At 38.8% G+C, this 17,047-nt stretch overlaps 1 protein-coding gene across 2 annotated transcripts in view; it reads right to left on the bottom strand.

Moving 5' to 3' along the window:
- ARHGEF38 (Rho guanine nucleotide exchange factor 38) overlaps positions 1 to 16,033 on the bottom strand; it is a 130,835-nt gene extending 114,802 nt beyond the window's left edge. For both annotated transcript variants that reach the window (XM_045820334.1, XM_045820335.1), the window contains exon 1: positions 15,726 to 16,033. In XM_045820334.1, the coding sequence (XP_045676290.1) occupies positions 15,726 to 15,921 (196 nt within the window). In that variant the 5' untranslated portion in view covers positions 15,922 to 16,033. The remainder of the gene's footprint in view (positions 1 to 15,725) is intronic.
- Between the last annotated feature and the right edge of the window lie 1,014 nt (positions 16,034 to 17,047).

The following is a 17,047-nucleotide window of genomic DNA, read 5'->3' as shown; positions in this document are numbered from 1 at the left end:
ATACTTAAAAGAACTTGAGAACACCAAAGCCCAAAGTGAGTAGAAAGAAGGAAATAATCAAGATTAGAGCGGAAATTTGAAAAAAAAAAAAGAGTCTAAAAAATGTAAAAGATCAATGAAGCCAAGACCTGGTTCTTTGAAAAGATAAGCAAGACAGACAAACCTTTAACCAGACTCCTCAAAAAGAAAAGGCGGAAGACGCAAATAAATAAAATCAGAAATAAGAGAAGTGACAACTCACACCATACAAGTACAAAGAATATTCAGAAAATCCTACAAACAACTATTTGCCAACAAATTGTACAATCTGGGTGAAATGTACAAATTTTCACAAACATACAATATTCCAATAATGAAGCAAAAAGGAACAAAAAAACCTGAACAAATCAATTATTACCAATGAAGTTGAAGATATAATTAAAAAATAAACTCTCAACAAACAAAAGTACTGGACTGGATGGCCTTACAGGTGAATTTTACTAAATATTCAAAGAAGAATTAGCATTTATTCTTCTGAAACTATTCCAAAAAATTTAAGAGGAGAGAAGCCTCCCAAGTTTATTTTACAAAGATAGAATTACTCTGATTCCAAAACCAGACAAAAACATTACAAAAAATGAAAATTATAGGCCAATATACATGAGGAACATAAATGCCATAATCCTCAAAAAACCATTAGCAAATCAAATTCAGAGGTACATTAAAAAGATTATGTACCATGAACAAATGGGATTTATTCCTGGGATGCAACTTTGGTTCAATATCCACAGATCAATCAATTTTGTTTACCACATAAACAAAATGGAAGATAAAAATCATATGATCATATAAATAGATGAAGAATAAAACATTTGACAAGATCCAGAATCCATTTATAATGAAAAATGATCAGCAAACTAGGAATAGAGGGAACAGACCACAGCATAACAAAGGCCATAAATGACAAACCCACAGCAAACATTGTATTCAACAGGCAAAAACTAGAACTGGAAGACCCAGCCACAGCAATCAGACAAGAAGAAATATAAGTCCCTCAAACTGGAAAGAAAGAAGTAAAACTGTCATTTTTTTAAATGACAATATTGTATATAAAGAACCCTAAAGATTTCACTAAAAACTACTAGAACTAGTGCATGAATTCAGTAAAGTAACAAGATATAAAATAAATATCCAGCAATCAGTTGCTTTTTTATACACCAATAATGATATATCAGAAAGGGAAACTAAGAAAACAGTCCAATTCACAATTGCTTCAGAATGAATAAAATACATAGGAATAAATTTAACCAAGGATGTAAAAGACCTGTACTTGGAAAATTATGAGACATTGACAAAAGAAATTGAAGAAGATACAAATAAGCACAAACATATACTGTGTTTGTGGATAGGAAGAGTTAACATCATTAAAATGTTCACACTGCCCAAAGAAATCTATAGATCAAATGTAGTGTCTATAAAGATACCAATGGCAGATTTAAAAACACTAGAAAAATATTCCAAAAATTTATATATCAGAAAATATCCAAACTAACCACAGCAAGCTTCAGAAAAAACAATGTTGGAGGAATCATGCTGCCTGATATCAAACTATACTACAAGGTCATAGTAAACAAAACAGCATTATACTGGCATGAAAGCAGTTATATGGATCAGTGGAACAGAGTAGAGAGCCCAGAAATGAACCCACAACTTTATTTTCCATTACTAGTTGACAAAGGAGGCAAGAACATACAATGAGGTAAAGACAGTCCATTCAATAAATGGTGTTGGGAATATTGGGTAAATATGTGCAAAAAATGAAACTAAACCACCTTCTTACACTATACACAAGAAATAAACTCAAAATGGAATAAAGACTTAAATGTAAGATTAAAAACCATAAATTCTCAAAGAAAGCATAGGCAGTAAAATCTCAGATATTTCTCATAGCAATATTTTTTTCTGATATATCTCCTCGAGCAAGGGAAACAAAAGAAAAATAAAGAAATGGGACTACATCAAACTAAAAATTTTTGCTCAGCAAAAGAAACCATCAATAAAATGAAAAAACAACCCTCTGAGTGGGATAAAATATTCACCAATGACACCTCTGTTAAATGGGTTAATAGCCAAAATTTATAAAGAACTTATACAGCTCAACAACAAAACAACAAACAATCCAAGTGAAAAATGGGCAAAGGACCTTTATGTCCTTTTCCAAAGACAAAGATGGAAAATGGACATATGAAAAGATGCTCAATGTCACTAATCATCAGGAAAATGCAAATTAAAACTGTAATGAGTTGTCACCACACACCTGTCAAAGTGTCTGTCATCAGTAAGTCAACAAACAATAAATGTTAGTAAGGATGTGACGAAAAGGAAACCCTCGTGCACTATTGTTGGGAATGCAGACTGGACCAGCCACTGTGGGAAACAGTATGGAATTTCCTCAAAATATTAAAAATGGAATTACTTTCAGACCCAGCCATCACACTTCTGGGAATATATCTGGAAATACCCAAAACACTAATTCAAAAGAACATAAGCACCCTTATGTTCATTGCAGTGAACAAAATATGGGAAAAGCCCAAGTGTCCATCAGTAGATGAGTGGATTAAAAAAAGTGGGACATTTACACAAAGGAATAGCTCTTGACCATGAAAAAGAAAAAATCTTACATTTATGAAAGCACTGGGTGGACCTGGAGAGTATTACACCAAGTGAAAAAGCCAGTCGTGGAAAGACAAATACCATATGATTTTGCTTATATGTGCAATCTAATGAACAAAATTTAAACTAACAAACAAAATAGAAACAGACTCACAGATGCAGGAAAGAGACTGATAGCTGTTAGAGAGGAGGGCATTTTGGGGATGGGGGAAAAGGTAAGGGATCAAGAAAAACGAACAAACTAACTAACTAAAATAAAATTCATACACACAGACAACAGTACGGTGATTACCAAGGAGAAAAGAAAGTGGGAGGAGGTGGATTAAGATAAAGGGAAAATAAATGGTTAGGAAAAGAGACTTATCTTCGGGTGACGAACATACAATACAATATACAGATGATGTATTATATAACTGTACACTTGAAACCTATATAATTTCATTAACCAATGTCACCCCAATAAATTTCAATAATTTTAATTGGATTTCACGATTCAGATTTCAGCTGTCTTGACATTTTAGAGGTATAATTAAGCTTTTTCTCATAACAATTTTTATAGCTTTTTGTCTCTAATATAATAATAACCACTAATGTGTGGTGGCTACAATGATGAGCTGACCAGTTCCCCTTCAGGAATAAAGGACTTATTGTCCCAGCTTCTGGGAGCACCACCAGCAGACAGGGTCTCTCTAGCAATTGCCTCAGATATGAGCATCTCTTAAGTCATACCCCCTTTGCAAGATGCATCCATCTAGCAATTTGAGCGGTGATATAAGGACTCAGGTCCTTCAGACCATTGGGGACAACTCTAAAGGAGGCTCAGAAATCACATTAAAGCTGGCTTAATCATTGAGGCTACATCACAGTGCAACTTCTCCCTCTGGCCCCCAATCCTATGCCCTTCCTTCTTCCCCAGTCATAAGAATATTCCCTAATACAACTCCTCTTATGACTCCTGCATTCTCATCTCCTTCTAAGAATCTGCAACGCAGGAACCCAACCTACAACTTTATGTCAGGCACCTATAATGTTTCTAAAACTATTGGTTCACTGCCTGTCTCATTCAATTGGCTGGGTTTGCTTCTGATTTATTTTTTTATTCTTAAGTTCTAGTCAATAACTGACACATATGAATGCCTAGCAAATGCTGGTTAAATAAATTCATTAAAATTGAGATGTCATATTCTTTGGCCAAGAAATTATTTTCTGTTTTCTGGTTTAATTACATTCATTTATTTATATTTTCTCCTTTTTTTTCAGAAAAATAATTTAGAGCAGTTAACCCCAGAGTTGATTATAATTAAATAGTGAGGAAATGGAAATGACAGAGTGTAAAGGAAAATACACCTTTAATATAATATAAATATACCAGTCATGAGGGTCAATATGGTTTTAATTTTTCAATGAATATCTTGTTGTCATTGAATTAAGTAGTTATTGAGCATCTACTATGAACCAGACATTGCTTAAGTGCTAAAATAAGTTTCTATGCCCAAGGAGAATTACATTCAAATAGACAAGAGAGGCAAAAAGATAGAATAAAATAGCACAATTTTTGAGAATAAGTGGAATAAGACCCCTGAAGGAGATCAGAACATAACATCCCAAAATATAATACTTTGGCCTATTGACTATTTTGAGAGAGGCTGAGAAACAGCAGGTTCAGGAAGGGCTCTCTGCCCTCGTCCTTTCTATCCAAAAGCAAGACAAAAATTTCCTGTAAGAAAGATGCTACACCTGTATCAGGAAGAGGAGAACATTTGTATCGCTGAACATGGGGAGCTGACATCAAGATGAGTCTGTACAAGCAAACCTCACTAAGATAGCCTTTATCTTCTAGGAGTTCCCCCCCAAAATTTCTTATTCTCTTTTCTGCAGTTTAACAACTTTTCGTCTTGTCACAGCTGCGCAATTTAGCACTCACTTTGTGTTAAAATGGTATAAAAGCCCCTGGGTCTAATTGTTTCTTTATTTGGGCAATATTTCTTTGTTTCCTCACACCTGCTATGCTGTAAGGGGTAAAGCCTTAGGTGTTCACCAGTGCAGGGCAACCTACTTCACTGTGTTGTGGCGCTGTGTGTGGGAAGGGGGTCAGAGAAGGAACAATGCTGCTTACTTGGCTCTGGGCTACCTTTCAGTCACTTTCCCCAAAATGCACAAGCAAATTGGGCCCTTCTGCTGCTGATTCTCCAGGTAGGTGGGTTATTGTATGTTCTAGGATCCCGTGGGCTTCTCCAGTGAACTCTCCTGTGAGTCTGGGAGTTTCTCCCACTGCTGCAACCCCTTCAGGTTTTATAGCTGGAGGTTTTAAAGCTTTCTTTTCCTCTGCTGGAACTCCATTTTGGAGTTTTATCAAAACTCCAAAAATAGAACTAAGAGATGAAGAGATAGCCAACCTATCAAATGCAGAGTTCAAAACACCAGGAATTAGGATGCTCACAAAAATGACTGAGTATGGTCACAAAACAGAGGAAAAAGTGGAGGCTATGCAAAGTGAAATAAAGAAAAATATATAGGGAATGAACAGGATGGGAAGGAAACTGGGACTCAAATCACAATTTGAAGCAGAAGGAAGAAATAAACATTCAACCAGAGCAGAATGAAGAAACAAAAATTCCAAAAAATGAGGAGAGGCTTAGGAATCTCCTAGACAACTGTAAATATTCCAACATCCAACTCATAGGGATGCCAGAAAGAGAAGAGGAAGAGCAAGAAATTAAACACTTATTTGAACAAATAATGAGGGAGAAGTTCCCCAATCTGGCAAAGGAAATAGACTTCCAGGAAGTCCAGGAAGCTCAGAGAGTTCCAAAGAAGTTTGACCCAAGGAAGGCACATCATAATGACATTACCCAAGATTAAAGAGATGGAGAGAATCCTATAAGCAGCAAGAGAAAAGGAGACAGTTATCAGCAAAGGAGTGCCCATAAGACTGTCAGCTGACTTCTCAAAAGGAACCTTGCAAGCAAGAAGGGGCTGGAAAGAAGTATTCCCAGTCATGAAAGGCAAGGACCTACATCAAGTTTACTCTATCCAGCAAAGCTATCATTTAGAATGGAAGGGCAGATAAAGTGCTTCCCAGGTAAGGTCAAGTTAAAGGAGTTCATCATCACCAAGCCCTTATTATAAATGAGATACTAAAGGGAATTATATAAGAAATAGAAAAAGACCAAAAAGTATAAACAGTAAAATGATAACAAACTCACAACTATCAACAACTAAACCTAAAAACAAAAACAAACTAAGCAAACAACTACAACAGGAACAGAATCACAGAAACAGAGATCACATGGAGGGTTATCAGTGGGGAGGGGAAGGGAGAGAATGGGGGGAAAGGCACAGGGAATAAGAAACATAATTGGTAGGTACAAAATAGACAGAGGGAGATTAAGAACAGTATAGGAAATGGAGAAGCCAAAGAACTCATATGTATGACCCATGGACATGAAGTAGGGTAGAGGGAATGTGAGTGGCATGGGTGTGCAGGGTGGAGGAGAATAAAGTGGAGAAAAAAGTGGGACAACTGTAATGGAATAATCAATAAAATAAACTTTAAAAATATAATTGTTTCTTTAGGATTTTTACTTCTTTCTTTCAAGTCCTCCATGCCATGTAAAAATATTAACATAGAATAACATGTATATGCTTTTTTCCATGTTAATCTTTCTTCTGCCAGTTCAACTCACAGGTCCCAGCCACAGAACCTCAGAGGAAAAAGGGAAAGATTTCCTCCCCAACCACTCTAGGTGGGATAGTTGGGGAAGCCCTCGCCAACCAAGTGAGTGAGCAGAAACCTCAAAGGTGAATCCATCATCTCTGAGATTTGGGAAAAGAAACTTTAAGGCAGGGAAAACAGCTATTATAAAGTCCAGGCATTAGGTTCAAATTTCACTCTAAGCAACAAACAACTAAATATAGTAAATTGCTTGTTTTTATGTGGAAGGGGGTATGTTCTAATTCTTAGGAGAAAATGACAGGGGAACTCTAGAGTTAAAGATTGTAGCCTTAGCTGATAGGCTTAAGTTATTAATGCCTATGGAAGGCTGTTGTTCCAGGAACTGGAATGCATGACAATGTGATTCCAGAAGGTGACAAGCAAGTCAACCTTTGTGCCCCAAGGGGTCTGCAAGTGATGGAGATGGTGTCTGAGATACTGTGTTCCAGGGAGGGAACATCTGTGACTCAGATAAAGAATTGTCAATCATCAGATAAAGAAGTACCAGAAAAATCTCTGTTGGGCTGCAATTCTTATCCAATTAACCTTTTCCAAATCCTTTTCCCTACCCTTTGTTCTCCTTATAAAAATGTCGGCTGGACAGGAGCTGTCCAGATGGTTTTTGAGGGTTCATAACCCACTGTCTTCTCAGATCGCCAGCCATCTGAATAAAGCGCCCATAAAGATTCAATCTTTGTCTTTACTACTTGGTTCCAGTAGTGACGGGTAGCACTAACACCAACTTTTCTGGTTTCAAAAACAAAGTTTTTCCTTGAAAAAACTGGGTGGCACTAAGAGAGGTAAACAACGTTTTCAACTATTTCACAGCAAAGACAGAAGCAGAAATCTGTGACAGCTTTTGGTAGTGACGCTGGAGACCTAACATTAAGAAGCATTCAAGAGAGACAATTTCTGCGAGAGCTGCACTGACTCAGTGTACTCAGAGTGGTAGCAGGATGACATGACCTTGAAGTGGTCTTCTTTAAGAGCTGGATGTCAGACAGTCAAGATTCCCTTCTCCATCAAAGGCCTCAGTGCAGGTATTTTAGAGTATTCATTTATTCAGCCATTCATTAATCAAGAAAGAAATTGTTTAAAACAACCTGGGACAAAGGCTTTTAATCATAACATTCTTTTTTTCTGTTGCATTTAAGACTCACAATTTAGGCTGACTTCAAAGAATTCCATTGAAATATCCCCTGCCCGGATAAAGAGCTGCTTGTTCCCAGCATATGATCCCATCCTTGTCACCTGCAGATGCTCACACCACCTCCACTGCCTCTCTCCACCCCACACCCACTGCTGTAGAATGGGGCTTTCTGATTTGGGGATATATATATTAAGTTTTACAGACATGAAATTGAAGAAATAGTATCAAGATATTCAAACAAAGTGGGAAATAGACATCATTAAGCCATTACTATAGGAGCAGGTTTACTTTGTAGTTTTATTTTTTGACAATGAAATACACACACACACACACACACACACACACAAAATTGTTAAACAGCAATGCTCTGGCAGGGAAATGTTAAACAATAATTAAAAAAACATGTATTCCAAAGTAAAAAATTAGGCAGGTCAAGCTTTATTATATGGTAGAGTAATGCCATCACATTATAAAACATGCTGCAACCATTACATTCCTTCAACTTCTTATAAACCACACAGATAAAACAGTTACTACATCAATGAATTAGATGCATTTTATTTTGCAAATGTTTACAGCAACTGAGTTCAAGTTATACCACCCAAGGGGTGCATGATATGCCACCCTAAAATCTGCCAGTTTGGGATGCTGATTATTTTGAGCTGAGAACACTTCAAAAAGAGCAGATGCAGGGAGAGGCTTCCGCTGCCCTCCTCTCTCTGTATTTGGAGAGATCTTGTGAGAGGAACGTGGTTGTCATGAATCCTCTTCCCTAGGTTTTCAGCAGCCAGGAAGGAGAGACAGTTGCTCAGAAGAGAGCACATGGGAAGTCAACACCACAACCAAACCAACTTTGTCACAAACTCTAACTCCCATCAGTTCTGCTAAAGCCTACTTGTCTTTCCTAAAATTCCATACTCGCCCTTAAGTGGCCTATATTCCTCACCCCCTTCCCTTGTTAACATGGTATCTAAACTTGCACATCTCAGCATTCTGAGGTATTCACTTTGTTGTCTTCTGATGCCCCCAGGAATGCAATAATAAAAATTAATACACTTGTGTACCTTTTCTCCTGTTAGGCTGCCTGTTGTCAGTTCATTTCATAGACCCAGCTATCAATCCTAGGAGGGTACAAGGGAAGTCTTTTCTCCACTACTTACCTATTTTTTCAACTATAAAACCAGAACTGATAAGGTATTGGGATTAAATAACAATGTGTCAAAGCCCCAGGGCCAGCATAGTACCTAGCAGGTGACAGTCACCCAGTCTCTCCCTTTCCTTTCCTTCCCGCTCACTTTCCACAACCTAGATGGGCAATACCCTGAACACAGGTTACAGCCAAAACCATCCACAGGCAGCCTCCCTTGAGTGTACAAATGGAGGCCAGCATACCATGACTACATAATTGAAAGTTGTAAATAAAGCTGGCAAGGTGTCAAATAAAATGTCATTCCCTTCTATTTTCATAGACATACCTTCAAACAATCTGGAAAACCAAGTTCAAATTTAGACTTCACAAGTTCCTCAAAATCTGGCAGGAGGTCCTGGGGCCCATGCACCCCTGCCCAGGCCTCAGGTCTGTATCCTGACTCTTTCCCACCCACAGGGGCCTGGTAGGCTGGGTGTTAACCCAGCGTGACCAATATCCAGACACGCCTCCAAAAAGCAACTGTTGTCTGCCTGGGAAAAATGGGACTGGAGAGAGGTCTTAGAGGCCTTGGAGCCTGTTGGACTGAAAATTCCATAATACTAGATACCCTGAACTTAGTCTAGGAATGAGGGTATGGGTCCCCGGTTGTCGGTAAGCTTGGCTCCAAGGACTCCCAACCTACCTGGTGGAGAGAGAGCTGCAGAGGGACACTCTAAAGCACAACCTCAAGCTAAGTTTTGTCTGGTTCTAACAGTGATTTTGCTTATAAGCCTAGCAATTCCTGCAATAACTCCCATCTTCACCAGAAAATCAATACCCAAAAAATACTGAAGTTATTTGTATGGCATCGAATAAAAGTAATTCTGGCTTTGCCCAGTGTAGGTCAATTGGTTGGAGCATCATCCCATAGACCGAGAGTGTGTGGGTTTGTTTCCCAAACAGGCACGTGGGCAGGTTGCAGGCTCAGCTCCCAGCTGGGGCGCATGAGAAAGGCAACCAATCGCTGTTTCTCTCTCACATCAATGGTCCTCTCCCTCCTTCTCCCTCCCCCTTCCTTTCCCACTCTCTGAAATCGATAAACATGTCCTCAGGTGAGGATTTTTTAAAAAGAAAAAGTAATCCTGTAAAAGGAAGCTTTTCTTTCTTTCTTGTTTCAACAGAAACAAATATGAATGTACCCTGAGTGCTTTTCTCCCACCCATCTTTTTCCTATGATGTCACTATTTTAAGGTATATTTCTAATCATGTTTATAGGAAAAAAATTTCCTATCACAATGTGGTCATAGTGAAATAACTCAATTTCTGGGACCCACAGTTTATTTGATTCATGTAGCTTTTAAAAAACTGCAAATACCTTTACTGAAAGAGAAGGAAAGTCTAATATCATGCTTCTTTTTGGTTTCTATGCATGTAACAAGACAAAAATACTTAGTTTTAAAATTGCCTTGCTGTTTATAAAGATTTGCCCTTCAAACTATGCAATACACCTTATCTGTATTGGTGTCACATTACTGACCCAAGTCCCTCCCATTCCACTGAAGGGTGCCAGGAGGCATAGAAAGGGGACAGACTGACTTTACACTGAATGAACAGACAGGAACACAGAGGGCTTGTGGCACCAGGGCGGAAACACACACAGACAGCTGGGCAACCTTTCCATTCCACCCTTCACTGGGCCTGAGCGCAGCTCACATGCTCTTCCGGTGTTAGCCCCTCCCACTCACTTCCTGATCTTCTTAAAAATCATCGTAATTTACTGGAGTGGTCCCAAATCTTACATGTCTAACTTTTTATTTGAGTCACTGAACATTACACTGCAAAATATGTTATTCTGTGTGAAGTTCATGTGGTCCTGTGGTTCCTTATGATGATCATGGTAAGAAAACTTCAGGTTTTCATAAAACAACCATTCAATCATTTCTTAATGAGAATGCTATGATAACCTTTGCAAAGAAAATAAAGCACCACAGACCTATTATGAATTGGAGATGTGATTTTTTGACTTGTATTATCAGCAATAATGATATTTTACCCATTCACTCTCAGTCTTTCACCTGATACTTAATAAGCAAAAATATGAATTGGACAAAAGTATTAACCAGAGGCTTAGTGTGGCCACTGTCTGGGTGGCTTAAACAACAAACATTTATTTCTCACAGTTCTGGAGGTTTGGAAATGCCACTAAGGTCTAGGTGCCAGCAGATCCAGTGTCTGGTAAAGGCACCTCACAAAGCAGAGGGAAAGGAAGCAAGTTCTCTCATGTTTATCCTTACAAGGGCACTATGCCATTCACGAGGGCTCCACCATCATGACCTAATTACCTCCCGAAGACCCCACTTCCTGATACCATCACACTCAGGATCAGGCTTCCATATATGAACTGGGGTTGGGGGGATGGGGACATAAACATTCACCCCATAGCATCTATAATGTCAGTAATATCAATTATGTAGGGTTTTTAGAAAGGGCTTCTGGTTATTAACCAATAAACTTGTTATAAAAAGTATTAATTTTTACAGAAATATGTCTGAAGTACACATACAACTACATCTATATCTACATACACAGATCAGATCATCTGCATACACACAGACACACTAGTGCATAACTGTTTAAATCAGGCAAATTTCAAATGTGGAATTCACACATGTAATCATTTCCTCAAAAAAGCAGTTTAACAACTCAACCACTAAATTTCCCCCGCTTTGATCACTTCCTTTAGCTCCCATTAAAATGGCAATCAGTAGTTGAGCTAGCTAGAAGCTAAAATAATATACTCACATTCTGAATGGAAGGAGAAGAATGGATGGAGGTATAGTGTGGTATGCTCTAAAAGGGAGGTCAGGAATTAGGTAGGCTTCCACTAAGAATTATTTGTTATGTAGGTAATTCTGTACATTTTAATCTCTGCTATGTTTCTTTTTCCTGAAGAATCATCTTTGTTAATGGACATCTCTGTCCTCACAGATAAAAACACAGGGATTCTTCACTCAGGGTTGATGCCTTTCCTCACACTGATTTCTGGCCTAAACCAGGTCATTCCAATCATTCATTTTACTTGGAAGTTACCGAGTGCTCACTGTGTGCTGTGGATGATTCTAAATGCAGAGATGGAACAGTTAGCAAGACAGACAGGATGTCTTTTATGGAATGGGGAGATGAGAGATGGGAGAAGAAATGAAAGTTAGTAATAGGCAATAAACAGGGAAACAAGCAACACAATTTCAGACAAAGATAAGTACAACGAAGAGGTTAAAACATGCTTCTTTCCCCGTTCTGCCCCTTCTTCCTTCTCCTCACCTTATCATCTGTGAATGTTTTCTCACCACTTTTTCCACTCAACCCTGAATAAACTGTTTTTTCCTTTTGTGGACTTACTGATCTCTCTTCCACTGCTATCCTGTCACTTTATTACATTTGTTTACCTGTCTTATCTTTCTCAGTGAGACTTTATGTCGCTGTAGAGTAAAGGTCAGACTTTTTTTTCATAATGATTTTGTAGTAGTAATTCCTGGCATATATTTCAGTTTTGCTTACCATATAACATTTTCAATAAATTAACTAAACAAATCTGCTGGAGAAATAAAGAAGCCACTAACGATGAGGGAACTCAAGAGTTGAAAATGTTTTTTAGCTTAGTTGTATAGTTAACAGGCTTAGCAATTAATGAATGTAAGAAAGCTATTGTTCCAGGAACTGGAATGTATAAACAGACCTACCCAGACTCCGGGAGACCCACAAGCAGTTCTACCTTTGTGCCCCAGGAGGACTGCAAGTGGTCAAGATGGTATCTGAGCCACTGTGCTCCAGGGAGGGAACGCCTGCTGACCAGGACACACAGATGCAGAATCATGGGTCAACAGATAAAGGGATGCTAGGGAAATCACAGGACTGCAGCTTTATCTGACTAACCATTTTTCCCAAATTCCGAACCCCTTATGTACCTTTTTCCTAGATTCAAATCCTTTACCTATACTCTTCTTCTCCTTATAAAAAAATTCAGCTTGAGACAAGACCAAGATGGTCTTTTGGGGGTACATAACCCATTGTCTTCTCAAGTTGGTGGCTATCTGAATAAAGTGCTCATAATGAGTCAATCCTTGTCTCTACTTATTGGTTCTGGTAGTGACAGGCAGCATAAATGCTGACTTTTCCTGTTTCACCAATGGCAGGCTATCATTGTACAGCTTGAGACTTAGCAGGAATGACTATGTGATTACACATATCATTCACATATGTTGTGTAATCACATAATCACATATGTTGTGCATGTGATTACAATTTTCTATAAAGATTTATGATATTCTTATTACAACCATGTTCTATTATTTAATCTAATAGCTTTTGCCCAGTGTACCATTTTTTTAAAAAAAATAGAATTTCAGATTCATGTTTCCAAAATGATGTCTGTCAGAAATTGAATTGAACAGGTGGATAGCAAGAATTAAGCGGCAACCCCAAGGGCACCTGAGAAAGATCTGGTATTTCCCAGAACCCAAAGAACTTGCTTCCAGAGAGAGTTAGAGCAGCTAATTGTAATGCTCAGACAGTAACATAGCACTGACAACAGACTAAATAATTTGAGGCTGCCTTGCACTATTAGAAAGAGTGCTGTGACCTCACAGTGGCTTCCAGCAATCCCTCTGAGGGCTGTAACCAGCTCAGTGTTTATTCAGCACCTCCCAGGGAACTACCAATTCTATGGTAGGCAAAGGAAAAACTCTTGACATCTCAACGATAAAGGCTTCTTAAGGTGTTTAGAACTCATCTGCCTGATAGTGGATATAGTAGGACCAAAGTCTAAACCCAAATAAATTATTGCTTTGAACATTAATGAGGAAATGCCTTCTCTTGTTGACAAAGCAGTTAGGGGAGAATCATATTTAATGCTCTATTACTCATGAGATATCACACTTGGATTTTATTAAGAGTTACATCTAAAAAAATGTCACGTATCAGGAGGCCAGTCTATTTCTATAGCTCTGATGTGCTCCTGTACAATCCCTGATGGTGTTTCTCCAGCATGGGCAGTTCCAGGAACATAGCTTCACTCCTGCATCTTTTCTTTCACCTTCAAAGACAGGACCCATCAGAGCACAGGACAATCACAAATCCCAAGGAGTGTACAAGAAGCCTGAGGTTTCCTGCAGAGTAACTTAAAACCACCTGCTGTATTTTATGGCCCAGACTTACTTTTTTAGTTAGGTTTAGGAAGTTAATAGTAAAAAGTATTTCCTATCTTTTTATTTTGTGAATGGAATATGTGAACCAAAAAGATGCTGGATCAGTGAGACCCAGACAGAAGAAACCTGTTCGTAGGGAACAAGCAATGGGCTTTTCCTAAACTGCCATATGTGATCACTTCATCAAAGGACAGAAAATAGTTGAAATAGATTAGTAGAAGAAATTTAGATTAATAGAGGACAAATTTTGCTCTACCATTATAGTACTCATTGTTCCTAAAACTGAAAATAACTACTGTTTATTGAGTGCATACCTTGTGTCAGCCAATATACTAGGTGTTTCATGTGATTATCTAAGTTCATTCTTTTAACAATACTATGTGGCAGCAGTACCCATTTTCACAGATGGGGAAACTGAAGTTCAGAAGAGACAGGATTAGAAACCAATGTGGATGACTTTAAAATTTTCATTCTTGCCCTGGCTGGCATAGCTCAGTGGGTTGAGCGCAGGCTGTGAACCAAAGCATCGCAGGTTCAATTCCCAGTCAGGGCACATGCCTGGTTTGCAGGCCACAGTCCCCAGCAACCGCACATTGATGTTTCTCTCTCTCTCTTTCTCCCTCCTTTCCTTCTCTAAAAATAAATAAATAAAATATTTTTTAAATTTTGCATTCTTCCCAACATGTCAATTACCTTAAGAACAATTTCAAAAATCAAATGATGCCCCTTCCCCATTTTTAAAAGTATCCTTTAAGAATAAGACTTAACTCTACATTTTAATTCTGAGCTACCAGGATTTTTTAAAAGTATTAACTGAGGGGAAGAATCTTTAAAGATTTAATTAAAAATGCACTTAACTTATTTACTTCGCATAACTAAGTTCACACATATTTTTGATGAAAGAGATCAGCTAAGTATAAGCTTGTCCCATCAGTTGTTCCAGCCTCATTGCAGTTTTTCAATCAGAGCGATGCTTTTGGTGGGATTATGAAAACCCAAACACAAATGTGGTCAAAGGAGGCAGAGATAGGTTTGGGGATCACTTAACAGGGACGTCAGTGGATATTTACAACATTGCAAAATTTCAATCTCAAAATAAAGTTTTCTAGAACAAGTGACCTTCAGGAGAAGGGAAAAAAAGAAAGAGAGAATAGATGAGAAGAGTTAGAGAAATTCAAGGCCTGAAACAGAGAATGCGTTATAATAACTGTGCCAAATTATCTCATACCCATGACAAAATAACTGAAGTTATTTCTCCAAAAGTGATTCAATCTAAGCATGCTAAACATCTATTACTGTACTTGGATGTTATTCGATTCACTCTAAAGGAATGAACACCTAGGTGATTTTCAACAAATCCTGTTATGCCATCCTGCTGACAACAGTTTTTATTTTTCACAGACATGATTATAGTTTCATGCCCCCATTTAATCACAGTTCAGTGCAGTTACCTAGACAGATCTCATGGTGTGACATCTAACACCTCTCTATTAAGATAAATTCTCTTTTGTAGATTTCAAAATCATTTGCTTTCTAATGTTTCCCATTTCTAAAATTGGGTGGAGGAGGGGGAAAGGAAGGGGGAACATAGCAGAAAAAATATTACTCTCATCAGGAAAAAAATATAATATTAAGAATAACTCAGAAGTGGCTCTTTAAATATTGAAGCACATAATAATAACTTGTTCCAATAACTTGTTCCAATAACTTGTGAATTACATTTACTTTTATTTTTATTTTTTCTTATTTTCCTCTTAGAGAGGAGGTAACATTTGATTTCCTGCTCTACCTTAAGTGTTTTCTTTGCAAATGGAAGAGCAGGAGAAAAAAGGCTGGGAAGCAGTAACCTGGGACGATTGATTTCTCGTGGGTTACCTTGTAGTTTCTGGTTGTATTCGGTCCTGTCAGACTGGCTCCTCCTCAGGGTGCCAGAGTGGTCCCCAGAAGCACTGCTCTCAACCACAGTGTCTGTCTTCCTTCTCTCCAGCATATAGAGCCGGGGCCTCAAGAAAGTCAGGTTCTTCTTCTTGGTGCCCACGTTTTCTTTCCCAGTGGCTTCTTCGGGCTCCATCTGAGGCAAAGATAAGCTTCAGAGGCTTTGCAGGGTATGGCTGGTTGTTGGTTGCTAAAGTGCCTCAGGGTGAGGGTTAAAACCACCAGAGTGTCAAGTTTAACTGCCCCCTTCTAACTACACAGCTTCACTTCAGGATTACCTGGCCGTGACTGCCACCTGTACGGAGTCCCAGAGCCCCACCCCAATGAGGTCATTCCTTTTTTATACCTAGAATCCAACAGGGGAAGTTGCCACCTGTTACCTGAGAGACCTGCAGCACAGAGCTAGGCAAAGCAGGGACTGCACTGTCACATGCTACTGAGGCAAACAAAAATCCCATTGTGTGGGGTGAGAGCTGGGGGTTGGGGGAAGAGTAAAGAGAAGAAGGTGAGGCTGGGAGGAAGGGAAGCGCACTGGAGTGTAAGCTGTGGCTGATGGGTTTCATGTGTGCCGATGGGGGTGCACAGGCGTGTTCAGGGCACTGTGTTGTCTGTTGCCCGGAGGCAGATGTGGGCTGTGTGTGACCTTTAGTCACTCATATGTGACCACAGAGTTAGTGTGAGGCTAAGAGAATTTGCATTCATATCACAAGAGTGGATACAGAGTCATTTTTAAGGATCGCTGTGCACACTGAGTCATGAACACCCAAACATTATTTACTAAAAAATATACTTGCCAAACCCCCTTTCCGCATTCCTGAGGAAACAAAAATGTGAATTTGAGGGAGGTTGGTCTGCGGGCACGGAAAGAAAAGAGAATGTCCAAGAGGCTGCCAGGTGTCTTTTTGATTTCTCCTCTCCCAGTGTTGCTCCTGCCTGAAATAAATCCATTACGGCCCCAGCCCTGTCCTTCTGAGTCTTGGTCTATAAGGAAACAAGCAACTTGTCAGGATATGATTTCTGTACCAGCTTTTCCCCATCCCTTTTTGCAAAAGGAGTGACTAAAAAGGCAGCTCACCTTGGGAAAATAAGAGGAAAAATATTTGAAACTGAGAACAGATGTGTAGAAAGTTGAAAGGACAAAGGGCAAGGACTGAGAGAGAGAAAGACAAATAGTGATGGGCCTTTTGGTAATTTTTTTTAGAGTTGTTTTTCCTTGTACTCACTGAGATTTCTCAAGGGGAGGCTCTAAGAAGCTCTGGGGA

The sequence above is a fragment of the Phyllostomus hastatus genome, unplaced genomic scaffold (genome assembly GCF_019186645.2).
Source record: "Phyllostomus hastatus isolate PE091 unplaced genomic scaffold, TTU_PhHast_1.1 phas_scaffold_39, whole genome shotgun sequence".
NCBI lineage: Eukaryota > Metazoa > Chordata > Mammalia > Chiroptera > Phyllostomidae > Phyllostomus > Phyllostomus hastatus.
The sequence above is the reverse complement of the archived record's forward strand: the minus strand, read 5'-3'. Positions and strand labels throughout refer to the sequence as shown.